Here is a 24,132-nt window from a genome sequence, read left to right on the forward strand (position 1 = left end):
GTCACGTCCACGTCATCAGGAGGTCGCAATGGAGTTTCGAATGGAGGGTACTGGGGCATGAATGTCGAGGCTGGACGAAGTTACACACTCAATCTTTTCTCGCGGATAGGTTCGTTTAATTATCTAATTTTATTATCCTAGTAATTCCGTTCACTTCATCTCAGACTCGTCATCGTCTTCGTCCTCAGAAGGAGAAGGGAATTTGATAGCGGAGCTTCAGTCAGCAGACGGCACCAAAACCTATGCGTCATGCGTCTTGGATCCATTACAAAGTACGTACAAGTGTAGTATCATTGACTGTCTAAGATCTTTTCTTTATCAGGCAACTGGATGGCGCAGACATGCACACTCACAGCCGCGTCGTCTGCCAATGACACCAATGGAAGATTGGCTCTGCTTCTCAATTCGTCTCAGAGTGTGGCAATTGACGTGGTAAGTTTTTGCCTAAGACAAATCGTAGCGTTTACTCTCATAGCGCGTAGCCTCCTCTACCTATTTATGAGTCAAATCGTAGCGTTTTAACTGTCTTTTATCGCTTCATTGTGCACGTCTTTTTCTTCAAGGTATCGCTGATGCTTGCTGATCTTCCCAAGGGTCAACCATTTCGTCAAGATCTTCTTTTGATGTTAAAGAACATGAATCCGGCGTTTGTGCGTTTTCCAGGGTTTGTTTTTATATGGAGATATATGACTTTTCTTTTGATTGGTGTGCTTTGTTTCTAGGGGTACCTACATTGACGGATCAACACTCGATGGAGCTTTTTTGTGGAAGAAAACGATAGGACCTATATGGGAACGACCTGGCCACTACAACGGGCCTTGGAAATATTGGAGTGACGATGTCTGGAACTTGAGAAATAATTAAATATGAAATTACTTGATATCGATTTTTTTCAGGGATTAGGATTTTATGAGTATCTGGTATTGTGTGAAGTACTCAAGGCAGAACCCGTTTGGGTCATCAATAACGGGCTGTCTGTGACTCAAGAAGTTCCCACGTCAGAAATACAGCCTTGGGTTCAGGTAGATAATCTCTTGCAATCACACCAGTATTTAACTCTAACTGACTGTAGGATGCACTCGATAGCATTGAATTTGCCAATGGACCTTCAACGAGGTCAGTGCCTAGAGATTTAGAGGAGGCTTTTTTTTGTAGTTTTGTTCACGTTGATAGGGTTAGGGTATTTAGTATATTTCTGTAGCTCTTTCTAGCCGATGTTCACGTTCATATCTGTCCTGTTTCGTTGCTTAGTTACTGGGGCTCCATTCGTGCTAAAATGGGCCACGAAGCACCTTTTGACATGAAGTACATGGCTATTGGAAATGAAAACTGTGGCCACGTACGTAAACACTTTGTTTTCTATAAATACCTGGCATACACGATGGTGTCTCTTAGAAAAATTACGTTGGAAACTACCTGGCGTTTTATGAAGCCATCAAGGTCCCATTCGTACGAACTGTATTCGCGGATAATTATTTTTGATTTTTTCAGCTCGAGTACCCGAGCATGAATTTAATTGCCAATTGCGATTTGGGCCAATCGGCGAAGACAGACATATGGGACTATCACATGTATAGCCAACCTGTCATTAATTTTATTCCCATCCTTATTGTGAGTACAGATACGATTCGTCCAGCACTTTCATCAACTCGCTCCATCGCTGGGACACGTACGATCGAACGGCTCCCAAAGTATTTAATTCAGAATATGCAGTGACAAGGTATGGTAATGTAGGAAGAGTAGTCTCCAACATGTTTATACTATGCAATGACAACGTTAGGGATGCTGGGCTTGGAAATGTCAAGGCAGCAGTGGGAGAAGCAGCTTGGATGACAGGTGACTAGATGTATTCATGTTCCCTAACCCGTTTACGTTCTAGTTATTATTTGAGGTCTTGAGCGAAATAGCGACGTCGTGATCATGGCTAGCTATGCACCGCTCTTTGTTAATACGAATAACCGATTGTGGAGTCCGGATGCAATTGTCTTTAATTCGTCGGCTGTTTACGGTACTCCGTCCTACTGGAATCAGGTAAGCGTGCACTGAACGACTTCTGGGTTTTTTATATCGAGATTAGGTCCTTTTTGCGAAAAATCGCGGCATGAAACTTTTGAATTCAAGCGTTTCTTCAACGGGGGATTTGACGATTGCTGCGTCAGTGACGTGTGCGGGTACCGGAGATAATTGTCAATCACAGGTACACTAGCAGGCAATGCAGACAGGCTTCTACCTGTTCTTAGGTCATTGTAAAATTGGTGAATTTTGGAAACGATATCGTTGCCACTGACATGACTTTTGAGAATGTGCCTAGTGGTATGAAGGTGCTTTCAGGCACTGTACAGACTTTGTCAGGTGATGCACAAACCGGTTTATATTATAGAGACGAAATGTTTGAAAATGTTTGATTTAGGAGAGGCAACAGCGGAGAACAGTCTCAGTAATCCAACGAATGTCGCTATTCGTTCGATGGAGCTAATGCAGGTTGGATCAAAAATGCAGTTTAAAGCTGAGCCAATGTCTGTTAACGTCATGCAAATTAAGCTTGGATGACGTTGCATGTATCTCAGCTATTTTTCGGTTCGTTTCTAATGAGGCTCTTTCCTTTTCTATTTTTGTATTTTCAAACTTTTGTTATGTGTAGCTGCACGTGCTGATTTGTGAATCGTGTGTAGATGCTTGATCGATGAAGGTAAAGGTTATGAATAGTATAAACACATTGGGGAGGGACTGAAGAGGTCATTTACATTTTTTAATTCAGATTTAGGTTTTGTTCTGGAAATTTTGTTCTTTCAAAGCTCCTGTCGCATAGCGGCCTGCTGACTGCTTCTCCGGACTCGCATAGCTTTGAAAAATAGGAGTCAGGCGAACTATATAGGTACACATTTATGAGGCTTACGCCTTCAACGGTTTTGTTGGAAACGGGTGTGCACGCTACGTTTTCCAACAGAGCGAGGATGGCAACCGCTCCTAGTAGGTCTCTTCCACTGAAGACAAACATTTTCGACTGATTGATGATGATGATTATGCTGATGCTTATGCTGATTTCAAGAAAAGGCTCCATTACTATTAAATATTTAACCATGCTACGACAAATATACATAAAAACCGCGTTCCGGATCTTTTTCACGTTTATATGACGTCAGCTAGTGAAACATCTGTCCAATAATTGATTCATATAATCTGATGGAAAATGTGCGAGATTGCGCTCGTTGCTGATTCGTACTTCGTAGTGAAGAATCAGAAAGCACTCGTTTTCTTCGTCGTGACGCATTCTTCGACGATTTCTGCGGGACCGAAACGTATTTCTTTACTTGTTCGCGCAATCCAGTCGCCTCTTCGCTGTCCTTCGATGCTAAAAACGCGAAAATCGATCGATCGAAAGCCGATACACTCGTAACTGACTTTTTACGGCGCCGATCACGAGTAGAACGCCTTCTCGAAAGCAGGCAAGTGCTTCGACGCATTTTTCGCCTCGATTGAGCTTGACAATTCGTCGTAGGCCAACGACATCGTCCGTACAATCGCGTCCGTACGTCGGCCGCGCGAAAATTCGCGTGACGAGCTACGCGACGGCAACATATTCAATTTGCGCAGCGGCTTTTCTTTTATTTACACATATAGACAACGATTGTACACTCATGCATTAAAAAATCCCTATCTAGCTAAAATCTAACGTTTCCAACGACTTTTCTGCCTTCGATCGTCATTCTCCTTCGTCGCTCAATCTAAAAAATCCTATTAGTCTCTGCCAAACAATCGTCTTACGTACCTTTTGATTTGCGTCCATATTCGCGTTACCCAGGCTACACCACGGGGAGGTTTGGACGCTTTCGTAGCCCAAGGCAGCCACCGCAAGCGATGACCACCCGTTCCAAAAATTTAGGGCGAGTTGCGGGTCCTCGGCCACCCCAATCAGTACCGCCTGGACGAGAGTCGGCCCCTGAAACCGAGTCCCCCGGCTCGTTGGTACCAAAGCCTTCGGTATGTCTTCCTGGGAAGAACCGGGCCTTGCGGAAGTGGAGACCAGCCGACCACTGTTTGTAGAAGTCGACAGGAAAGGCAGTGCAATGCCCCAAGTCGAAGTCTCCTGGGCCAGGTCATCCTCCGTCTAATCGTGCCATTGGTGAGAAAAGTGCCGGCAACCAGACCGCTTGCAACACCCCCTCCAAGTCGACTTCTTCAACAAGATCGTCCGTCGCCCGTCCATCGAATTTCTCGATGACCGTCCCGCTGCTGCTCGATACTGGCGCCGACGCTTCGCTGTTTGTCTGCAGCGCTTGAATGCGCAAATCCTTCTTCGTAAGGTAACGCTTCTCGTCCCGGGGTCTACGGTGGGTGATCGCTTGGGTCCTCATGACACTGACATTCGATTTTTCTCTAATTAATCTATTGACTCTATGCATGCATCCCCCTTCCCCTGTCTGTTCCCGTCCCCTTCAATATCTCTTTTCTGCTTTCTGTCTGTTCTTTCTTTTGTGTTTAACAGAATACAGTCGTGCCCGCTCGAGCCTAGCGCGGGCCGTACTTGTTTGGCAACAATAAGACTTTGGCGACCATTCCGCCCAGTGCGTAAACCGAGGCCGAAGCCCCCCATCGCCCTGCCTACGGGCTCCGGCACGGGATTAATCCGTGGGCCACGCTGAAACAACAACCCAGAACTTGCCTTTTGTCTTCCCCCGAGCCGGTCCGATCAAGAACGAGACGCAGCGAACCGCGACGCATTCATCCTCAGCCGCAACTGAAGGAGATCAGTTGTGCGCTTTGCTTTTGAACAGCGTAGCTCCGCCCAGCGCGATCATTGGTTCGTTGGAGTCACGTGGGGCTCAGCTAACGCTTTGATTGGTTCGAAATTTTCTCGCGCAAACGCAAACCGGTTTCAATACCGGTTTGACACGTTTTCCTGTCGGCAGTCGAGTCAGCAATTTATTTTTGGCAATGAAATGATGCAATATAATGATTCACGCTACTGGCGTGACGTCATGCCGTTCAAGATGGCGGAAGAAGCATCGTGGATCGCCTTGCATCTTCTTTTTGGCTTCGTTCCTCGTTTCGCGACTTACGCTTCGCGTAGATTATTCAAGTAAGAAACCGACGTGTAGGATAGACTAGCGCTTTCGCTGAGAAAATGGCTGTTTGCTAGAATTGGATCGATCGACGCCGCTTGCGCCTCGAGGACCGTTCTCGACGGCTAAATCACTCGTACATAGCTACGCAGTTGGATCGAGTAGCCTCTAGTGCCTAATCTGCATCGATCGATGCTTTTTCCGCGTAGGTTCACTATAGAAAAAACGCATTGGAGAAAACGGACAATGGCGTCCTCAGATCGACCACAGGACGAGCAAGCGTACGAACCAAACGGCAAACGAAGTGAAAAGAAGACGAAAAAGTGGGCTAAAGTTCATGCAGAGTGCAAATGGAGTTTTTTCTAAGGGGGTGTGTCTAGTGCTTTGGCGTTTGAACAGTATCAGTATCGGAAAACGGCCAGCTTGACGTGTGAAGTCTACAGATAGTCTACAGATACGTGGCCTGTAAGAAACAATCTCTGATGGTACAATATTATAATTAATCTCATAGGTTTTCGTAACGCTCCAGACGTAAAGGAGAAGGACATCAGCCAAAAGCCAAAGTTAAGTTGGAAATTTTATTAGAATGTATTTCTTTTCCTTACTGCCTTTACAAACATATAGAACTTTTAAACATTTCAACTGCACGTCACAAGAATGCAAGTAAATTTGTGAAAGGAATTTCATCTTTGATACAGGGCATATACTTCTATATTTTTTTTCTTTCTTCTAGAAAAACGAGGTAGAGGAAAGAAGAAGGATAGCTACGCCGTGTGAGAGAGTTGTCTGACATTAATAGGTCAGGCTCCAGGGATTTAAATGGGCTGAATCGCCTGCCCTCTCACAAAGGTAAATTCCATTCATTCATTCATTCCTCCAACCCGAGTACCGTACTGAATATCTACGATATCCCTTTATTTATGAGTCGATGTTTAGACGTTGTACTCAAATGCCGTAGGCCGTCTTCCGTCCTTATGAGTTACTTCCTCACCAGTAGTAGAAAATCTTACCTCCTCACCAGTAGTAGAAAATCCTACGTCCTCGCCAGTAGTAGAATATCCTACCTCAGTAGAATATCCTACCTCCTCACCAGTTGTAGAATATCCTACCTCCTCACCAGTAGTAGAATATCCTACCTCCTCGCCAGTAGTAGAAAATCTTACCTCCTCACCAGTAGTAGAACTCCTCACCAGTAGTAGAAAATCTTACCTCCTCACCAGTAGTAGAATATCCCACCTCCTCACCAGTAGTAGAAATTCTTACCTCCTCACCAGTAGTAGAAAATCTTACCTCCTCACCAGTAGTAGAATATCCTACCTCCTCACCAGTAGTAGGAACTCTTACCTCTTCACCAGTAGTAGAAAATCGACCGTATCCTTGATTATATCTCCAAGGAAAAACGTCCTTATGAGTCGACGTCGTACTCAATTGCCTTAGGCTGTCTTCGTCCTTATGAGTCGATGTTTAGACGTCGTACTCAATTACCTTAGGCCGTCTTCCGTCCTCATGACTAATTGTATTCAGTCGAAGAGAGGAAGTCGCGGGCGGTATAGTGTTAGTGAACGCGACCAGCCCTTTTCTCCTTCTCTATAATAGAAAATCTTTGCAGCGATGACGCTTCACTTCTCTTTTTCAACTTCAGAAATGTTTTTGGAACGGATTTTAGCGTTTTAGATGATGATTTTTTGTAGTTGTGCATAGCATGAGGGTCCTGAGCATGACCCTACAATTAGATTTTGAAACTGCTCCGGGACTCTCCGCAAGAGGTCTCGCGCGGATGCACGTGTTCGTAGCGCGTTGTCAAACATAGACAAGTCTTGTACACAGATTTCGTAAATTTTATTAAATAAAACCCGGAACTAAACCGGAAGTATGAAAAAAATTTGCGCAGAAGTCTCTTCGCTTTCGGTGTGTCCACCCTCGGGTGGGATGGGGGTCATCCTCCCTACTCCCCCGTCGGAGTTTGAGCCTGTTTAGTCTCCCGGCTCGGACGCCTGGGACCGGCAGCCCTCGGATGTGAGTTCTGCCGGCCTGTTTCCAGGGGGACCGCTATTGTAACCCACCGCGTCTTGCCCAAGTGGGGTGGCAGTTTATCACTCGTGCCACGGGAGTAGGGGATTGAATCCCCTGCCTTTGAGCCACGTTTCACCTCTCTGGCTCAAGAGTTGAGGCCGGGTTTTATTTAGTCACCTCGGGGCCCAGAGGTGAATGACGACGTCGGAATGCTTCGCAAGCGCGCCTACAAAAAGAAAAAAAGACGGTTGAGAAGAGAGGAAAAAATAAATATCAAGGTCATTAATCCGTCATACACATACACATGTGAGCAAACTCTACCTCATTCATACGCATCAACTTTTACCTTGGCCTTCTTACGTTGAACTATTCCACACTACCTATAAAATGAATCAATAAAAAATATTTGAAATCGGTTGAATAGGCTACCTGTATGCAAACGACTGATGATTCCTAAAAAGAGACGGAGAATGCTGTACGAGGGTCTTCCGACGCAAAAAACTGGTGAAAAGAGCTTGCAGTCGGGCGCTAGTCGCTTCGCAAAGTCGCTTTTACTACGGTTCGACGTCCTACGCTCTTTTATACCGGTTTCCTGCGTAAGAAAGAAGACGAGACACGAGGGAGAGGAATTCGAAACGGAGAACGACGAACCTGTGCTACGATCGTTTGGAGAATTGCGAGAGGAGAGCGTTTGAGCCGTCGTCTGAGCCACGAGAGAGCAAAGGAGGCCCCCCACAACGTTTGCAGGTCAAAGAGCTCCCAGAGTGAAGCGGTTCGTCCTCTGTAGTGCTCGTTCGTAGCGAAAACAATGCGTGAGCCAACGCCGCGAGTCTCTCGACGTCTCTTCCAGCAGGAACCACGTGACCGTGTGACTTTATTGCTCCCGAGCAGCTACGACGAATTCGTTCACCGTTTTTGGCAACCAGGGCGCGCTTTTTTATCTAATCCTCTCCTGATTGTTGTCTAGCTGCCGCGTTTTGAAACGGCGTCATTTCGAACTCACACGCCCACCTCTGTGACGTCACTTACGTCACACGTTAGGCATCGTCTCCACGAGACCCGCACGAGTCCACGTTATTGTGTTGCTCACGCTCGCCGAAGCAACCACACTCTTGACTATCTGTCCTCTGCCAGCAAGCATTGCAATTAGGTCTGTCATCTGAGTCTATGATCTGTAGATATTTGAAAACTGCATCCTTCGCTACAGGAAAATGCCGACGGTGTGCGTTCTCGCTATTCTTGCCCTGTGCACATCTATAGCACATTCGACCGATTTCCCTCCTCTATCGAGAGATTCATCTGGCAGAGTACAAATGCTCGTTCCAAACGGTATCTGTTTCTCGACCGGCAAAACGCAAAACCAGTCTCAGGAGGGAAACGAAGGCCACGCGGCAGCAGGTAAAGGCGTCCATTAGGCAGGCAGTTGTGCAACTCGCATTGCACGGCGCCACGTAATAACGTCCTAATTAATTAGCATTCATTGTATCTTTAGAGCGGTTCGTTCAAATGAACTTCGTGTCGGGTTCTACGTGGGGCAATGTGAATCGTACGACGGCGAGTCTCGTATCGACGCCAGACGAAGTCGTCGGCATCGTCACGTACGGCACGGACAAAATCTACCACGAGGCAAGCACTCCGAAATTCGTGTGCCGTTACGAAAACGAGAACGGCGATCGCCTTTATTCCCACTATTCGTCTCTCGCACCCACGCGACCCGGTTCGCCTTATTTCAATATTGACTGCAGCCTCCCTAATGCAACGACTTGGCCAATGAATAAAGTCAGGGCTACGGTAACGGTTTGGTTTCTCAACGAGACCGAGATTCCATTCCTCGGTCGCAAAAACATAGACAATCAAATCGAGTTTATAACCGATTGGACTTCCTATACGTACGACCTCACAACCGAAGACGTTCGAATTGCGGGAATCGGTTTCGATCCCAAAGCGATGCACAAGGCGAATTTCACGTGGCCTAACCAAACTAAAGTTCTCTCGATTAGAACCAAGCCACGTGGAATTGGTGAAATAGTTTTTAATATGAAAAACTATTCGGCATCTTTCGGGCCAAAACAGTCGGTGAGAATCGAACTGTTTTCGCCGCGTGGGAAAATTCCCTACGCGGGAATGGAAAGCGGAGATTCGATTATGTTCGAAACGGTGCACGATGCGTGCAAGCCGAACGCATATCGTCTCATCAGCGACGATTGGAGAAAAACGTCGAACACCAATCAAAGGAGTCTCCGATGCGATAGGTGGAGCAATTTGGCGCGAAAGTGGTTTCGCATCGACGACAGTATCGGCGGTAGAATGCCCGAGAGTTGCATGCCGCTTCGCCGCTGCGGCACGAACGCGCCCGGATGGCTTCAAGGGACTCATCCCACCGAAATCGGCGTCGAAGTATCGGACAAGATATGCTATCGTTGGACTAGAAGCTGCTGTCAGTGGAGTGCCAATGTGAAGATCGTCAACTGTGGGAGCTACTACGTTTACTACGTCCCTAAGTTCTCGAATGCCTGCTACTTGGCTTTCTGTGGAGACAAAGACTGAAACTCAGTGATATACTGACTTGGTCTCTATCTATAGATGCTCGATGTTGGTCTTCGTCTGCTATGTTGTTTCTATTATTGTGTGTACTGTCAGTCTGAGCATAGATACTGAGGCACTGCCTGTTCGTAAGCCACGTCTTGTCTACGTATAGTCAATGAAAGCCGCTTGTGGGTCCTCTGCCAATTAACCGCGCCTTAGCAACCAGTTTACGTACGTCTTTTACCATCAACCGTCCTAAATTGGGCCCTGGTTTTGGTATAACGTGAGCCAAGTCCTGCAAAGAACGTACGGTAACCGTCGACACCCTTTCTCATCAACACGTCTATGCATAGATCTTGGTGTGAAGTACATGTACTTTAGTCATTTCCAATGCACAAGGTGTAGCTGAAGAGTACGATTGAGAAGGCAGAAGGCAGAATAAATCGGCCCTCAGTTTCATCAGTTTCTCGTGATACAGTCAAAGTACTGTGTATACGTATTTAATTCACACTCTGAAAGACACGGCGAGTGTTGACCCTATAGGCAGCTGAATCCTGCAGACGTAGCTAGGGGACGTACTTTTGTTGTGCCCTGCCTCCAGGAGTTGAAATTAGCATAAAGGTGCTGCACCCCGGTTCAGGTTTCAGTTCGGTGGTCAACTTTGTCAGTGCCGGACCAACTTACTTTTCTTTCGGTGGCAGAATGAACAGAGTACTGTTGTTGCTCGTTTTCATTGCCACCACTCTCGTCATACAAGGAGACGCGTTTTACAACAAACGCGGCGGACACGTTCCTGGGAGACTTCGCCAGAAACCGAGACCCGGCGGTAACCATATATAGTCTTCTCGTATAATGAGTTGCCTAACGATGCTGTATGGAGGGTGTCGCTTCTACGGCTAATTTCCTTTTATTACCACTAGCCTTTCGTATGAGACCTCAAAAAGGAAACAAACCGATTCAAAACGACGTTCTTCAGGAAGCGACTCCAGCGCCCCAATGCGAAAGCGAATACGATGTCGTGATCGTCGGAGGCGGCTGCGGCGGAGTGTACTCCGCTTGGCGCCTCGCAAACGACAACCCCAATCGAAAGATCGTGCTAATCGAGGCGACGAACCGGATCGGCGGGCGTCTCTTGTCCGAAACCATGCCCAACGTGCACGTGTCCGAGGCGGAACTGGGCGGCATGCGTTTTGTCGCAGCCGATCACGTGAAAGTGGACGTGGTCGTCAATGATCTCGGTCTCCAAACGGCCGAGTTTCTCATGGACGAAGGAAACGATAACAGGCCCTATACGATTCGTAATACAGTTACCAAACAAGGGGAGCTGACGTCGAGCGATCTGCCGCTCGTGCTCTTCGACGACGAAGTGGGATTGACGGCAGACGAAATCCAATAGTATAAAATCAATAATTTATACATAATCTTTCCTCGATTTACCCGGCCATTTAGTGACGTTTTTGAGGCAACTGTACCATTGGAAGACCGCGACAAGCCAACAGACCAAATGACGACAGTGTACGGATATCCTTTATATAACCTCGGGTAGGTGCTCCTTATAAAATAGTCTTCAATTAACTTCTGTTTGCGAACAGGTTCAGAAATGCTTACACTTTGGCTAATGCGAGCGAAGACGCGATGAATTATTTCGACGCTACGTCAGGCTATAGCGACTACATCAATAATCTCAACGCCGCTTGGCTCATGTATCCGCGCCCAACGGAACAACTAGCGTCGACGTACTATGAAAGAGTTGTCGATGGCATGGAACGTATTCCTGAAGGGCTTCACAGTCAATTTATGAATCACAATGATGCCGTCACAATGATGGGGAAAACGGTCACAGCAATCACGAAGCTAGAGAATGGAAATTATAGAGTCTCATATGAGGACACAGTAAACCCAGCAGACAAGGTAAGACATCTAGATGGCTGTAGCTTTTTAATTAAGGCACTGACTTCATATTTTAGTCTGTGGTTTGCGGAAGTAAAGTCATACTTTCGCTTACTCGACGACAACTTGAACGCATCGAGTGGGACGCTTTTCAAGAATCGGCAAAAGCGCCTCTTCTTGACTCGGTCTACTCGGACATCGCCTTTAAGCTATTTCTCTCATTTGACTCGCCGCCGTTCTGGAAAGACCTCGAATTTGCCGAATTTAACCTGAATCAAGGACGAACCCTCTCGACTCTTCCGTCGCGGAATACGTACTATTATACCGGCAATGGTTCTGATGACAGTATGATCATGATGTACGGAGATAGCGTCCACGCTCAATTTTGGGCCGATCTCGCTGTCAATACTGAAGATTTTCCTATCATGCTGGGTCCCGAGGTTTTCTTTCCTACCACCGAACCAATGGTTGCGCAGGCACTGCGTCAATTGGCAATCAATCACAACACAACGGTCGATAAGATTGGTACGCCTAACCAAGCCATGTTCCAACTGTGGAGCGCTGAGAGGCCGATTCGCGTGAAGAACAATGGAACTGGAAATTACAGCATCTACTACCCAAGTATGAGTCGCTGAAATTACAATGCATGATCTCATTTGAACGGTTGTATAGGTGAACCGTGGCACGTGTGGAGGGCCGGGTACAATTTCACCGACATATGGGACGACATCATTCAATTGGACCTCAATCAGAGCGTCTATATCATCGGAGAGGCCTATTCGCTCAATCAGGGGTGGATCGAAGGCGCCTTTGAGACAGCCGACGAAATGCTGGAAAAAGCGTTTAACATACCGCCCATCGAAACCGAAAAGGAGCTGCCAAGACGCAGAAGAAGAAGAAATCCGAGGGATGTTCACTAGAGCATGGAGGAGTAACAGAGACGAGAGACGTTTTTTTGTTTGTTCAGACACGCTGTCTTCTTTTTCTTTTCTTCGCACACTTTCTGGCTGATTTCGGTGATAGTAAGGCATGAATGCATTGCTCTTCTTTGCGCACTCTCTCTTTGATTACGTCGAAAAACAGTAGGAATGGAACAAGTACGCCTCTCTAGAGCGACTAAGTGAGAGAGGTAAGCCCTCGGCTGAAAGTATGGCATATATGAGGAAGCTCTTGAGCGTATGGATTAGCTAGATGTGACTGAAAAGAGGTAAGCGCTTGGCTGCATATATGGAACGATCAGGAAGCTCCGGAGCATCGTCGGAAATTACGAAGAGAAGACACCACCCCTAACTAATAATAATACCTGGATGGGACGTCCGTATTAGCAAACGATGGCACAGATAACTGCAAACGAGAAACGATTAGCAAACAGCGAATCGCTTCATTATTACAGCTTACCTTATTTCATACAACGTAGAAACGCGGTCTGTGCGAGTGCAGAAAAGCCTACAAAACCCAGCTGTACTGCGTCAAACGTGTCATATGCATATCACCTTAGGCTTCTTTGTCGACTTTGTTTCGGAGATACCCTGTCCAAGGATACACTACGTACCCTCTTAGAAGTGACGTCAGAAATTCCGTTATGTTCTGACGAGTCGGATTGTCTTCGCTCGAACGCTTTGACGCGTACGTCAGCGCGCCCAAGAACCCAATCGACTGACTCTAAACGTCAGACTTTTTACAGGCAAAAATATTTTACTTTATAAATGACCACCTCTAAATAAACATTAATTTGAGATTGAGAAGACTCGAGCAATTCGATGCGAATTCCGGAAGGCAGTTGCTTGGGATCGACGAGCCATAAAAGTAGACTATACACTGGGAAGTTGACTATTACGTAGAGGAGCCAATTGGCTAGGGAGTGGAGCACTAAGACAGCAAGGCGAATCTACGGAGAAAATAATTTCAACCAAACGAAATTTAATTATTAATTAATTAATTAATTAATTAATTAATTACGTCGTGTCTCACCATCGTAAAGAGGAGATAATAGACGGCGACCGTGGGTAGGAGAAAGACGAGGATTGTGAAGAGAAGAGTTCCAAGTAATAGCTACGTTATCGTCATCAGATTAAATATTGAACTAATTAAATTATAGACACCTGGTTTTTGTCGTATTGAAACGAGTCCACACGACGACGAAGAATGTTCCATTTCTTTCCTAGCATCGAGAAAAAGCTATCAGAGAGATCTCTATGGAGAAAGGAGACTCACCAGTAAATAGACGCCACAGAGATATAAGAGCGTAGACTTGAAGAGAGTATATCCTGCATATGAGCTCCTTAGACTAAAACTCTCTACTGTATGTAAGGCACCTACTTGGCTGCAAATACGTAGAAGCAATAGACGTGCAACGTCAAAATAGAAAGAAGATCCCCACATAGCGTCACAACGACGGAAAATCCCATCATACCAGATAACCCAATGAAATAAATAACGTAAGGAAGACAAGGCCGAACAACATCTCGCAAATACCCTACAACGATAAGCGTTATTAATAAATTGCAAAAAAAATTGCAAGAGACTGGCCAAACGACTCTCTTGTAATAAATTACAATAAAATTGCAAGAGACTGGCCAATCGAGTCTCTTGTAAAATTGTAGTAAAATTGCAAGAGACTAGCCAACCGACTCTCTTGATAATAAATTGCAATAAAATTGCAAGAGTCTGGCCAACAGACTCTCTTGTAATAAATTGTCATTGAGAAAAGAAGTCAAGACTCCGATTAATAAACAATGACGTCGAATCTTAAGTATCATTATCGTAATTTGTCTTACCACTCCATATCGTTATAAGATAGAGAAAGAAGTCCTTGAGGAATCGATTGAGATCTTCATTGAGCTTGAGTCCGCCCGGAGCGTCTTCGAACCACGTGAGCAACTCCGTTAGATTCCGTATCGTCGTGGCAGCGCCAGTCACGATCCGATTGGCTACAGTCGACGAGACGTCATTGTCGCCGAGGCAGAGAAACTTCAAGATGACAATGCCGATAATGACGTCGATTCCAATTGAAAAAATCAGATTACCTTTCCTAAAACGACACGTGAGATCAAGGCTTATTGAATTATGCTCAATTTCTACTGAAGTTTTGCTTTGAGACTCTTTGGATTTGAATGATTGATAGCATCCTTATGTGATAAACGCACCAGACCGAGTTTACCTAAGAAAATCATTGACTAAGAGAAGATTTATTTCTAAAAATAGGATTTACTCATTGACAATAAACCAGGTAATCCAGACCTAAAAACAATATTACATAATCTCACTCCATTTCAACGCAGTGACGTCACTAACCAGCTGGACGATATATTCACAAATAGATTAGCAGGAAACGATAAGAGGAGGAGAAGAAATCGAATTACGCCGAGAAACAGAAAACGAATTCGGTACGAAAATTCCTCCGGTTGAGAAAACTCTTCTCGTCTCGAGTTGATGAGAGCCAAGGAAAAAGCGACGTCACCCCTTCTGACGTCATCGTCATCGTCACGAAGGAGATAAAGTCGATCCAGCGAAGGCGTTTCGAAGACGAAGACGGTTTTCTGTTCGCAGGAACGCGGTTCGACGAGAAGAGGAGGCGAGTGACTCGCGTCGAGACGAAGATTCCCTTCCGAACGGCCGACGATCGGTTTCGAAGAGACGCATCCGATTGGGCGACTGTCGAGAGCTCCGACGTCCCTTTGAGGCTTCGCAACGCGCGTTCCGATGACCAGATAGACGGTTGCTTCGTCGAAGTCGTGAATCGAGCCGATGAGAACGTCTCCTAGGGCCGAAGTCGACGATCCGACGTCGTCGCGAGTAAACTAAGAGATCTCACCTTCCGAAAAAGTCGCCGTAGAAGGGATTAGAAGAAAGAGGCGCTTCATAAAGGAAGGAAGACCCGAGCACGTGTTCTTCTACGTCACCGAGACGACGTCACCAGAGCGATATATAGAACGAAAAAAATAGAAGTGTATATAGCAATACATGTATAAAAACAGAAGAAAAAACGCGTGAATTTACTCCGTCAGCTCTCCGAATTCAAATACGCAGACAAAGCCCTCGCCAGTCTCGTCCTATCGACACCACCAGCGAACACGCCCCCATCCCAAGTCTCAACCTCAATCGCTTTTCGCAACGGCTCGCAATTCGGATTCAACTTCAACGCCTTAAGAACGAGCGCATTCAAAATATGCTCAGACTGAACCTGCGATGACGTCACCGCCAACGAAGGCGGCGGAGGCATTAAACAATAAGCGACGATATCGCGAACCCCTCTCTTAGCCTCACTATCACGCACCCCCGACCCCGCCCCCGCATCGAGACCCTGACGCTTCTGCAAGAGCTTATTCTTCGCGTCGTGCGGCTGCTTGAGCGCGAACAGGCGATCGGGCGTGCGCATCTCCATGAGCTGACTCGAATGCGCCGCCTTCGCCGCGTCCAACGTCTCCTTGTCGAGCAGTATGTTCGGCGAGTGAAGTCGCGCGTCGGACGTCGCTCCCTGATTGATCCACGATTTCTTGCACAATTCCGTCGCCGCGAGACGACGCGACGAGTCGACGACGAGCAATTGACGCACGACGTCTTTCGCTTCGGCGGAAATTTGCCGCCACTCTCGATCCGGGAATTCGTATTCTCCCGCCATAATTTGCTTTTTCATTTTCGTCGATAGTTGCGTCGTCGGACTCTCGGAATAAAATGGCGGATAGCCGCAGAGCATGATGTAGATGATGACTCCGAGGGACCACATGTCGCAGCTCTTATCGTACGTGAATGAAGGACTCCCGCTTTCTACGCCCACGTAGTTAGCGCGCGCTAAACGCTTTTTTTCGCGTTGATGACGTTGCGCTTCGAGGACTTGCGGTGCGACGTAGTAGGGCGTGAACTGGGGCGTCGAGAGATCGCCGTCGTCGTATTTCGCGAAGCCGAAGTCGGATAATTTGACGAGAATATCGTCGTCGTCTTTGGCGGTTTTCTTTAGGAGAAGGTTCTCCGGTTTGAGATCGCGATGGGCTACGTTGAGGGCGTGGCAGTGGCGAACCGCGTGCGCTATCTGACGCGCGAAGCCGCTCGCTTCGCGTTCGGTGAAGCTCGTCTTGAGCGATATGCGATCGAATAGTTCGCCGCCGTCCATGTATTCCATGACGACGAGAAGACGCGGCTTCGGCGCTTCGTTTTTCGTCGGCGACGGGATAACGATGTCGTTCGCGTAGACGTCGATTATTCGCACGATGTTCGGATGCGACGAGCAGCGTTCGTGGAGTCGCACTTCGTTGCGCGTGCGCGCTTTGTCCTCGAGACACTTGAGTGCGCACTGTTCCTTCGTTCGCTTGTGTACGCATAGACGTACGGGACCGCTGACGCCCGAGCCGAGCTTCTTGTTCCATACGATCGTGTAATCGTCGCCTATTGGAGTCGTTTTCCACGTTTCGTCCATGTCGTTGTAGCGTGCGTTATCGTACTCGCACTGATCACGTGACAATAATTAATAAAAATCGTTGATTAGAAACTATCGCGATTAATTAAGAAAACTCCCGAGACGTACATGTCACTGTGCATTATCGTCATCAACGACTTTAGCTGCATATTCTAAGGGTATAAGACCAGTTTTCCCAGTTCTTTGATTGCGTCCTCTAAACCACTAAACAAACGACCCATAGCATTAGCAGTATTCATACCCCTAATCGCGCACCATGTCATCCACGGCTTCGGCATCGACAATGACGTCACTCTCCTCAAGATCTATTTCATCCGTCGATCGAGCCTCATATTTAAAAAGAGCATAGTACGCTCGCCCCTATATATATAAATAATTATTAATTAACTAATTAATCGACACGCAGAAAACCTGCCTCTCGTTTTGCTTCTTCGAGTTCATCATCATCAAGTTTAGCTGTGTAAAAATATTAATAAAAATTAACTGATTTATTGATTAGTGCCTTTATCATTTCGCGCCAACTCCGCCACATCGAGAGCCCGAGACGACATCTGCTCCGCCTCTTCGGCCGCTCGTCGAGCCGTCATCGCCGCCAAATCGGCTTGTTTGGAAGCGGCCGTCGCATCGTCCGCGCTCACAAACACGTCATTCGTCCAACGACCCTATAATACATAAAATCAATAAAAAAATATTTATTCATATTATTTACCTCCTGCTTGCCGTCTGCCGAATGGAAGATTCCTAAACCGTCGTACGAGTCGCGAATCCACTCGCCGGCGTACTTTTCGCCCGTCGACGTGAACGTCAGCACGCCATAGCCATGACTACAGTGTACGCGATTTTGTTTAGGGGGCGTGTCCGCGCGCGCGGGGGTGTGGTACCTTTTTCCTTCGCGATATTCGCCTTCGTATTGGTGCCCGTTCGTTCGATTGACCATGACTGCCGATCCTTCCAGGCGTTCTTCGTTCCAGTGGCCCGAGAACTTGGAGCCGCTCGTCGCCGAGAAGAAAACGCCCAAGCCGTGCGGAAGGCCGTTCTTCCATTCTCCCTCGTACAAGCTCCCGTCTGCGAATTGACCTCGTCCTAGGCCCGTTATGCCGTCCTTCCAGTCGCCTTCGTAGCGAAAGCCGTCTTCTCGAACGAAAACGCGCCGACTGCTCATCCCCGCATTCCTTACTAACGCACGCTCTAAACCGTCGAATTGCTGGCCGTGGAGCTTCCAAACGACTCATTCTGAATCATGCATGAGTCTAGATAGAAGCAAAACAGCTAGGCGGTTGCCGCGAACGCGCATAGACCACGCAAGAGGCAACGCACTCTGCGCTTACATGTAGGCCGTTGCTAAGTAACCACAGATCCTAAAATTAACTCCGAGATTTAATTAACTAAAGAAAAAACGAGGGACAGATATGGGTCAGATTTTCAGAATTGGGAAGAAAAGCACAATCTCTGACTACATATACATATATATAGTATGTATCAGCCCTTTTTAGTCATCGTGCAGAATTGTGTTTTCAAGCCTTACAACGAAATCTAATTTATTAGGGTGCTAACTAAATCTGACATTTTCTGAGCTTTCGACTCCAACTCTCCAAGTCTAAGTATGGCGTCACGCTCAGAAACTTTGCTCAAATGGAGCAAGGTTGCACGTTTGACCATTGTAGCCACTACTTCTATTTCACCTGTTGATGATTCTGCTATGCTTCGGTCGACGGTCGACCCTCGATTCCCTGATCCCGAAAACCCTAAGCTCAGCTTCAGGCTCCGCCACATGTAATCAATCACTTCGAAGTCGTTGCTCTTTTGCTGGACAATGGAACACGTTCTCTGAAATCCCGACGTCAGAATTGCAATGAAGGTCGTGAACAAAATGAACGATCCCACGAGAGTATAGCTGACGAATATAGCAGCGGCTAATGCCGCGCTTCCACCTTCAATCCAACTCAGATGGTTAAATAAGCCAAGAGAAGTTTGTAGAAGAGTAGAAAAGGTTTTCGAGAGCGATTGGAATTCCTGACTTCGACCGAGTGTCTACAAAACAATACACATTACATTATAAGAAAAAGAATGAGATACTCTTAACTTACCACTGTTGCAACGAAGGCAAAAGCAGTTACAAAGATAGTGAATATCGATATAAAGGAAAGAACTTCGAAAAACGTTTGCCGGAGTACCTCGCTCAACATGGTCAATCGTCGATTAAATCGCAGCAACTTTAGAACCTAAAGAGATTTGAAAAAAATTAGTTGCAGTCAATTTTTCTAATTATGCCAAATTTCTTCTTCGTACCTTTATAATTGCCAAAAAGACAAGAAATGCCAAAATATTCTGTGCCAGTCTTTGAAAACTGACTACCGAAAAGAATGACGTATTTCCCCGTTGCGTCGCTCTTTGCTTCAGCAGCAAATTGATACTCACAGTCCGGTAGATGTCAATAGCGAGAACTGAGTAAGACAAGCATAGAACTACGAGGTCGAACCATGACCAAAGATCCGCCCAAAACGATCGCCGACGCTTCCGAATTTCATTGATCATGCTAAACGTCATTCCTAAAGTGTAGAATCCAAATAACACCTAGGGGAACCCGTGACAGAAAATTCAATATAAGAAAATATTTGCATGACTTGCCTCCATCACTAATTTGATGTAATCCCAAGGCGTTGCGTAGCGACTGAGTTGAACTGTTTCGATTTGGAATCGAGGGAAGAGTCCTCCTGACGGTAAAAATTCGATGACGAATTGAGCAGTTTGAAAAAGATTGACGTTCGCGTTGTAGAGAGAGAATTCAAACACAACAGCACGTGTCCTATATAGAATTATAGTCATCACTTTTATTTACTGCACGTCGCCTACTGTCTGTCAATCCACGTGGTGTCTTTGAGATGCGTCAGTACTTGTCTTGCTGCTCTGCTGGAATTTCCTAGAGAATGTATATATCCTCCTGAAGGATATCGCTTGTGAAGTCCATAAAATCCCAATCTATCAAACAGCATTGGACTCTGTAATGATATCAGACTGGTAGTCGACTTATACCCGTTTTCGTTCTTCTGGTACTTCCACGAATTCGCCTCGCTTCCGTTAGAAAAGTTGCTCCAGCCGACGTCAAAGTTCCCCTCCTCCCAATTCGAATTCGAGTAGCAGGGTTCGTCCACAAAATCCTGCCAGTGACAAGACTCTAAAAAAGACGTCAGGTAAAGAATAATACATATATATGAAGACTCTTTAGTACTTTCTTTAGCTCGCACTTGTCGGACTTGAGCACCGGATAGGCGTAGCCCTAGGTTACCTCTAACAAAGCGCTCATTCTGCTGTTCCCAGAATAGAACGCGCACAAGAGTGTTGTTAGCCCAATCATACATCTCTTCAGTTCTAAAAGAATAATAAAGTTCTGCAGACGCATACGTCAAATATTATCTACCTTTGAATACTTTGAAACGCGTCAGAGCGAAGCACGTGCTTCGTCGCACGGAACATGTCTTCGGCAAGCGAACTGTGGTCGGCTAAGGCTAGCCATTGTGCAGTCAACAAAAATAGAATGTAGACGCCTATTTCGTAGATAGTAGCCATCATGTGTTTGCGTTTTCCAAGCTGCGCGAGTGCGTGAGCCTTCTCTTCGTCTGATAATCTCCTAGCAGCGACAAAACTCTATAACAGCAAGTACGTAAATTGAGTGAATTTGGATAAGAAAGACGCGGTCACCTCTACTCTTTCTGCTTCCTCTTTTTGACGGTTTGCCTACGGGAAAATTTTAATTAACTGGACTTCCAACGATTAATATATGATTTTAGTGCCTACTTGATTCTGACGTCATCTTGCGAATAGTCGGCGCGTTTGAGGACAAAGGCAAATACAACAGCGAGAAAGAACACCTAAACAAAAGACTCCAAGTAAGTTCTTATACGCGACTACAAGGCCGACGAACCTTTAGTGGCTCTATTAGAAAAACAGACAGAATCCAAGATAGCATCATAGTGGTGACCCATTTCGTAGCTTCAGCCGTTCCAAACGATTGGCCATAAATGAGAACTACGACGCTAGCAAAAGCGGCTGTCGCAAAACAGCCAACGTAGGCAATGTAAGTAAAGAAGTAGGGCAACTGACACTTCTTCGTATCTAAATACAGTGGTGCATCATGAGATATTAAAGCAATGATCTTGCTTGCTATTACTCGATGAATTTTGAAATATCTATAAACAAAATCAGGTACATCGTTATCAGAACACCCTTTCTGCATAATGAGCCATATTACTTCGTCATGATTTGTTTTCGGCTTTGCTTTGCGAAAGAACGTCAGCCACGTCAAGTTGAGAGGAAGCGTTAGGACGGCTGACATAAGGCTTATGCCTATCTGACTGTACGAAAAGCTGATTGGGCCTAAAGTAATGTCCGAAGGAGCGTTGGGTGTCGTGCCGAACCACATGGCATTTACAACCATGTAGCTCATGAGAAAACTCAGGCAGACTGTCAATCTCTGAACACGAGTAAAACTATACGAAGGAACATAGGGAAACGTAAAAAAACTTATCTTAACTTCTTTACCTGCTGTAGAGAGGCTTTTGGACAAGAGATAACCATATGTGACTATCCGAAAAGCCGGAATGCCTTTGAGCGTAAAATATGCTTGTATAATTCTTTAGCTCTTCTTTGGTGGCTGCAGATATTTCGGCAACGAGAAGTCCCGTACCAGAATCAAGTGAAATCCAACTAGACAAAATTTAGAATTCGGTCTAGCTGTTGGCAAAAACGGAAACGTACCTGTTGTACAGGAATACGAACTTTTGATCGGTGCTTTCTTTTTCTACAACAATTCGCAGCAACTTCCAAGATGGCGATTTGCCCGAATTGTCGTGCCAAACTTCAATTTTGCTGACATTCATAAGCCTAACAGATAGAACCGCTTGGTCAACAACGCAAACAGCTTAAAATATCGACTCATTCAAAACTAAGACCCTCGTTGCCTTATTAATTAAGTAGACTAACTTTTCATCGGTTGCCACGAGAAATATGTCGTGAGAATTTCGACGAAAAGCTCCCTCTCGCCAAAGAAAACGTTCGATTGAACATCCTCTTTCATCATACAGCCTGATACCCACATTGGCAGTAGTTCCTACACAAAAAGATGAGAGCATAGCCTTGTATAAAGAAGAACGCTACCTGAATTAAACGAGGCTGACGTTAGGACAGATATCCTATATTTATGCGCTCCATCTGGACCGCAAAAGGGCAGCTGACTTGCGTAGCGGGAATCGCGCAAGTCGGCGCGTCGAACGAAAATGACGCTCACAACGTAGACAGTCAGGACTGCGAGCACTGTTACCAAAGCAACAGGATTCCTTGCAATATTCAGTTTCTACACGTGTACAAGAATTCAATACCAAGGCACTATTACTTGTTTCGCTTACGATAAACAGTGAAAAATCCAGTCGATTTGGCGCCGGAAAGAGTTTCGACCCGAAGAAGGACAGATGGTTGCAGCGACATACGGTCGTCTCAAACGTGCTATCAATCGAAGGCCAACAACCCTGATTCGTGTACCGCAGCTCGGTTTCGTTCCAGAAGAGACAAGAGGTGAAGAAGATTTCAAAAGACACATTAGTCGACTTAGCATTATTATTATTGACAAAAGCGAGATAGTGCCTTTTCGTCAGGTCAAGGTCCCTAAACGTAGAGAGTTAGATAAGAATATCGCATAATAACTCCTTATACCTTCCAGCGAAAAATAGTTTGAGATTTGAAAAGGAGGAATTGCTGAAATCGAGAGTAAGTGAGACGCCCAAGGCGGCTATATCTGCAAACGTCGTTGGTACGAATCCTTGAACGAAATAAACGTCCACCCTTCCATTGCCGACGTTTTCCGTTGTCGGAAAAAAGTAGACAGTAAACGCATCGCTCTCCGACTGCATCTGCGTCAGATTGACGGCAAGCAAAGCGACTTTGCCGGCATCGACAGTAACAGTACTATGATCAGACGGCGTCGTCGAGATTCGCGGAAAAGAAATCGTATACTGCTTCTCCGGTGGCAAATTTCGCACTGTCAAACCGTTGACTGAACCGTCGGAATTCCTTCGCCTCAGCGTGAGTCCGACAAGCTCGGACGAGATCGTAAGACCACTGGATTTAAAAGGATCGTCCCCTATGGCGATAAAAGTCGTTAGAACGACTCCGCTTCCGCCGGACGCCGCTAAAACGCCATTTAGAGACGTAAAGCCGATTCCGTTAGTCGACGTTGCTTGCTTCGGTAGGCCGCCGCTTTTGCTGATATTATGAGCGGCTATAACGGCTGTAAGTTTTGGTTTTCTAGTCGATTGGAATGTCACTGGTTTTTGACCGACGTTCAGTTGATTAGCTGCCACTGCAAATATGCGGTCGAGACCTGTTAGAACGCCGGTTAAAGCGGCGTTTACTGCTGTTTCGTTGGTCCCAGCTTGACTACTCGTCGCAATGAGATTTGCTCCGATTTCTGTTGCTATGGACGCTGACTCGTTAGCAACAGAAAAACTCGTATTCGCGCTTGCGTTCTCCAACAGATTCGCCCACGCGTTCACGATGACCGTGACGTCCTGCAAGACGGCTGGGTCGCTCGACGCTCGAGCACCCGACGCTCGATTGGAGAACGCTTTGGCTGCGTTCAACGCCTCCGTTGTCGACTTGAGGCCCGAGGAGAAGTCCTTGACGTCGTTTGAATTGATGGTAGGTGGTGATGGAAGAACTGTTGGAGTCGGTGAAACGATTGTGGGTGCCGTCGCCACTTTGGTGGACGCCTTTGGGTAACGTAGGATTGGCGGAGACGACGTAGGCGAAGGCGTCGGATACAACGCCGGTGTATAGAAGAAATGCGGCGTGGGCGAAGGGTAAACCTTTGATGGAACGTTAAGTACGTTTGGGTGAATGAGAACGTTCTATTTTACCGGCGTACGTAGAGCAGAAGATGCGGGTAACAAAAGCAAGGTGACCAGAAACGCAGGTATTGGCCCTAGAAAAGGCAGTCGAAGACAATCATCGCTTTTCTACCTAATGAATACCTTGGAACCGCCAGACAGTGGGAAACGCCATGCAAAGGAATGGAGAATGATCCTGCACAATCGGGAGTGACGGCTAAGACTGACACGAGCTTATAGAAGGTAACTTACTAAAACGTGGAAGGATACGTGAATAGGAAGACGGACATCCGCTGCAAAGCGTCTCAAGAATAGATGCAGGAAAGTATTCTACAACACTAAATTAATA

General features: G+C 46.3%; 8 protein-coding genes and 2 long non-coding RNA genes across 15 annotated transcripts in view; 4 read left to right on the forward strand and 6 right to left on the reverse strand.

Annotated features, from left to right (window-relative positions):
- LOC136194168 (uncharacterized) overlaps nucleotides 1-3,069 on the forward strand; it is a 4,362-nt gene extending 1,293 nt beyond the window's left edge. The window contains exons 7-24 of one of the 3 annotated variants that reach the window (XR_010671529.1): nucleotides 1-109; nucleotides 165-272; nucleotides 323-432; nucleotides 564-664; nucleotides 723-840; nucleotides 897-1,022; nucleotides 1,073-1,116; nucleotides 1,252-1,339; nucleotides 1,396-1,440; nucleotides 1,492-1,571; nucleotides 1,622-1,720; nucleotides 1,781-1,836; nucleotides 1,892-2,031; nucleotides 2,078-2,197; nucleotides 2,241-2,352; nucleotides 2,411-2,577; nucleotides 2,642-2,689; nucleotides 2,759-3,069. Coding sequence is in view for 2 of the 3 variants with exons in the window: in XM_065983224.1 (XP_065839296.1) it covers nucleotides 1-109; nucleotides 165-272; nucleotides 323-432; nucleotides 564-664; nucleotides 723-840; nucleotides 897-1,022; nucleotides 1,073-1,116; nucleotides 1,252-1,339; nucleotides 1,396-1,440; nucleotides 1,492-1,571; nucleotides 1,622-1,720; nucleotides 1,781-1,836; nucleotides 1,892-2,031; nucleotides 2,078-2,197; nucleotides 2,241-2,352; nucleotides 2,411-2,550 (1,596 nt within the window). In the remaining variant the exon portion in view is untranslated. Of the gene's footprint in view, nucleotides 110-164; nucleotides 273-322; nucleotides 433-563; nucleotides 665-722; nucleotides 841-896; nucleotides 1,023-1,072; nucleotides 1,117-1,251; nucleotides 1,340-1,395; nucleotides 1,441-1,491; nucleotides 1,572-1,621; nucleotides 1,721-1,780; nucleotides 1,837-1,891; nucleotides 2,032-2,077; nucleotides 2,198-2,240; nucleotides 2,353-2,410; nucleotides 2,713-2,758 lie in introns of those variants that run through there. The other 2 variants (XM_065983224.1, XM_065983223.1) reach the window with 2 other exon arrangements.
- A 1,934-nt stretch (nucleotides 3,070-5,003) lies between these two features.
- On the forward strand, nucleotides 5,004-6,939 carry LOC136193517 (uncharacterized). Of its 3 annotated transcripts, none has more exons than XR_010671364.1 (6): nucleotides 5,004-5,080; nucleotides 5,141-5,199; nucleotides 5,273-5,386; nucleotides 5,444-5,528; nucleotides 5,575-5,912; nucleotides 6,660-6,939. It is a non-coding gene; the product is annotated as an uncharacterized lncRNA (long non-coding RNA). The 3 variants fall into 3 exon arrangements; XR_010671363.1 differs by having other exon boundaries at nucleotides 5,575-5,726; nucleotides 5,797-6,939; XR_010671362.1 differs by having other exon boundaries at nucleotides 5,575-6,939.
- On the reverse strand, nucleotides 6,892-7,882 carry LOC136193519 (uncharacterized). The gene is made up of 3 exons (XR_010671365.1): nucleotides 7,506-7,882; nucleotides 7,423-7,456; nucleotides 6,892-7,302 (listed from the first exon to the last, which is right to left on the reverse strand). It is a non-coding gene; the product is annotated as an uncharacterized lncRNA (long non-coding RNA).
- Nucleotides 7,883-8,113: 231 nt separating this feature from the next.
- Nucleotides 8,114-9,738, forward strand: LOC136193615 (uncharacterized). Its single transcript, XM_065982530.1, has 3 exons — nucleotides 8,114-8,226; nucleotides 8,284-8,474; nucleotides 8,569-9,738. Exons 2-3 carry the CDS (start codon nucleotides 8,288-8,290, stop codon nucleotides 9,621-9,623), a joined length of 1,242 nt encoding a protein of 413 aa, XP_065838602.1. The 5' UTR covers nucleotides 8,114-8,226; nucleotides 8,284-8,287; the 3' UTR covers nucleotides 9,624-9,738.
- A 422-nt stretch (nucleotides 9,739-10,160) lies between these two features.
- LOC136193508 (L-amino-acid oxidase-like) lies at nucleotides 10,161-12,547 on the forward strand. Its single transcript, XM_065982421.1, has 6 exons — nucleotides 10,161-10,428; nucleotides 10,523-10,997; nucleotides 11,052-11,144; nucleotides 11,195-11,513; nucleotides 11,570-12,113; nucleotides 12,165-12,547. The coding sequence occupies exons 1-6, from the start codon at nucleotides 10,305-10,307 to the stop codon at nucleotides 12,410-12,412; spliced, it is 1,803 nt and encodes a 600-aa protein (XP_065838493.1). The 5' UTR covers nucleotides 10,161-10,304; the 3' UTR covers nucleotides 12,413-12,547.
- A 343-nt stretch (nucleotides 12,548-12,890) lies between these two features.
- Nucleotides 12,891-15,374, reverse strand: LOC136193509 (phosphatidylinositol N-acetylglucosaminyltransferase subunit Q-like). Of its 2 annotated transcripts, XM_065982423.1 has the most exons (12): nucleotides 15,307-15,374; nucleotides 14,787-15,252; nucleotides 14,704-14,732; nucleotides 14,574-14,652; nucleotides 14,270-14,523; nucleotides 13,812-13,968; nucleotides 13,707-13,759; nucleotides 13,595-13,653; nucleotides 13,464-13,544; nucleotides 13,207-13,380; nucleotides 12,986-13,154; nucleotides 12,891-12,938 (listed from the first exon to the last, which is right to left on the reverse strand). In XM_065982423.1, exons 1-11 carry the CDS (start codon nucleotides 15,353-15,355, stop codon nucleotides 12,987-12,989), a joined length of 1,569 nt encoding a protein of 522 aa, XP_065838495.1. In that variant the 5' UTR covers nucleotides 15,356-15,374; the 3' UTR covers nucleotides 12,891-12,938; nucleotide 12,986. The 2 variants fall into 2 exon arrangements, with proteins under 2 accessions (XP_065838495.1, XP_065838494.1); XM_065982422.1 differs by having other exon boundaries at nucleotides 12,891-13,154.
- Nucleotides 15,375-15,418: 44 nt separating this feature from the next.
- LOC136193511 (MAP kinase-activated protein kinase 5-like) lies at nucleotides 15,419-16,936 on the reverse strand. The gene has a single exon (XM_065982424.1). The coding sequence runs from the start codon at nucleotides 16,903-16,905 to the stop codon at nucleotides 15,496-15,498; it is 1,410 nt and encodes a 469-aa protein (XP_065838496.1). The 5' UTR covers nucleotides 16,906-16,936; the 3' UTR covers nucleotides 15,419-15,495.
- Nucleotides 16,932-18,130, reverse strand: LOC136193512 (MORN repeat-containing protein 4-like). Its single transcript, XM_065982425.1, has 6 exons — nucleotides 17,787-18,130; nucleotides 17,615-17,729; nucleotides 17,408-17,567; nucleotides 17,321-17,361; nucleotides 17,161-17,265; nucleotides 16,932-17,109 (listed from the first exon to the last, which is right to left on the reverse strand). The coding sequence occupies exons 1-6, from the start codon at nucleotides 18,065-18,067 to the stop codon at nucleotides 17,017-17,019; spliced, it is 795 nt and encodes a 264-aa protein (XP_065838497.1). The 5' UTR covers nucleotides 18,068-18,130; the 3' UTR covers nucleotides 16,932-17,016.
- Nucleotides 18,131-18,155: 25 nt separating this feature from the next.
- LOC136193923 (polycystin-2-like protein 1) lies at nucleotides 18,156-20,472 on the reverse strand. The gene is made up of 8 exons (XM_065982931.1): nucleotides 20,324-20,472; nucleotides 20,135-20,274; nucleotides 19,939-20,080; nucleotides 19,534-19,711; nucleotides 19,324-19,479; nucleotides 18,993-19,127; nucleotides 18,790-18,936; nucleotides 18,156-18,263 (listed from the first exon to the last, which is right to left on the reverse strand). The coding sequence occupies exons 1-8, from the start codon at nucleotides 20,470-20,472 to the stop codon at nucleotides 18,156-18,158; spliced, it is 1,155 nt and encodes a 384-aa protein (XP_065839003.1).
- On the reverse strand, nucleotides 20,412-24,108 carry LOC136193708 (uncharacterized). The gene is made up of 15 exons (XM_065982651.1): nucleotides 24,036-24,108; nucleotides 23,928-23,979; nucleotides 23,814-23,878; nucleotides 22,612-23,762; nucleotides 22,308-22,563; nucleotides 22,060-22,255; nucleotides 21,886-22,012; nucleotides 21,661-21,786; nucleotides 21,445-21,609; nucleotides 21,155-21,392; nucleotides 21,074-21,092; nucleotides 20,828-21,018; nucleotides 20,701-20,774; nucleotides 20,605-20,640; nucleotides 20,412-20,550 (listed from the first exon to the last, which is right to left on the reverse strand). The coding sequence occupies exons 2-14, from the start codon at nucleotides 23,956-23,958 to the stop codon at nucleotides 20,607-20,609; spliced, it is 2,673 nt and encodes an 890-aa protein (XP_065838723.1). The 5' UTR covers nucleotides 23,959-23,979; nucleotides 24,036-24,108; the 3' UTR covers nucleotides 20,412-20,550; nucleotides 20,605-20,606.
- Between the last annotated feature and the right edge of the window lie 24 nt (nucleotides 24,109-24,132).

This window comes from Oscarella lobularis, chromosome 12 (assembly GCF_947507565.1).
Source record: "Oscarella lobularis chromosome 12, ooOscLobu1.1, whole genome shotgun sequence".
In the NCBI taxonomy this organism is placed as follows: Eukaryota; Metazoa; Porifera; class Homoscleromorpha; order Homosclerophorida; family Oscarellidae; genus Oscarella; species Oscarella lobularis.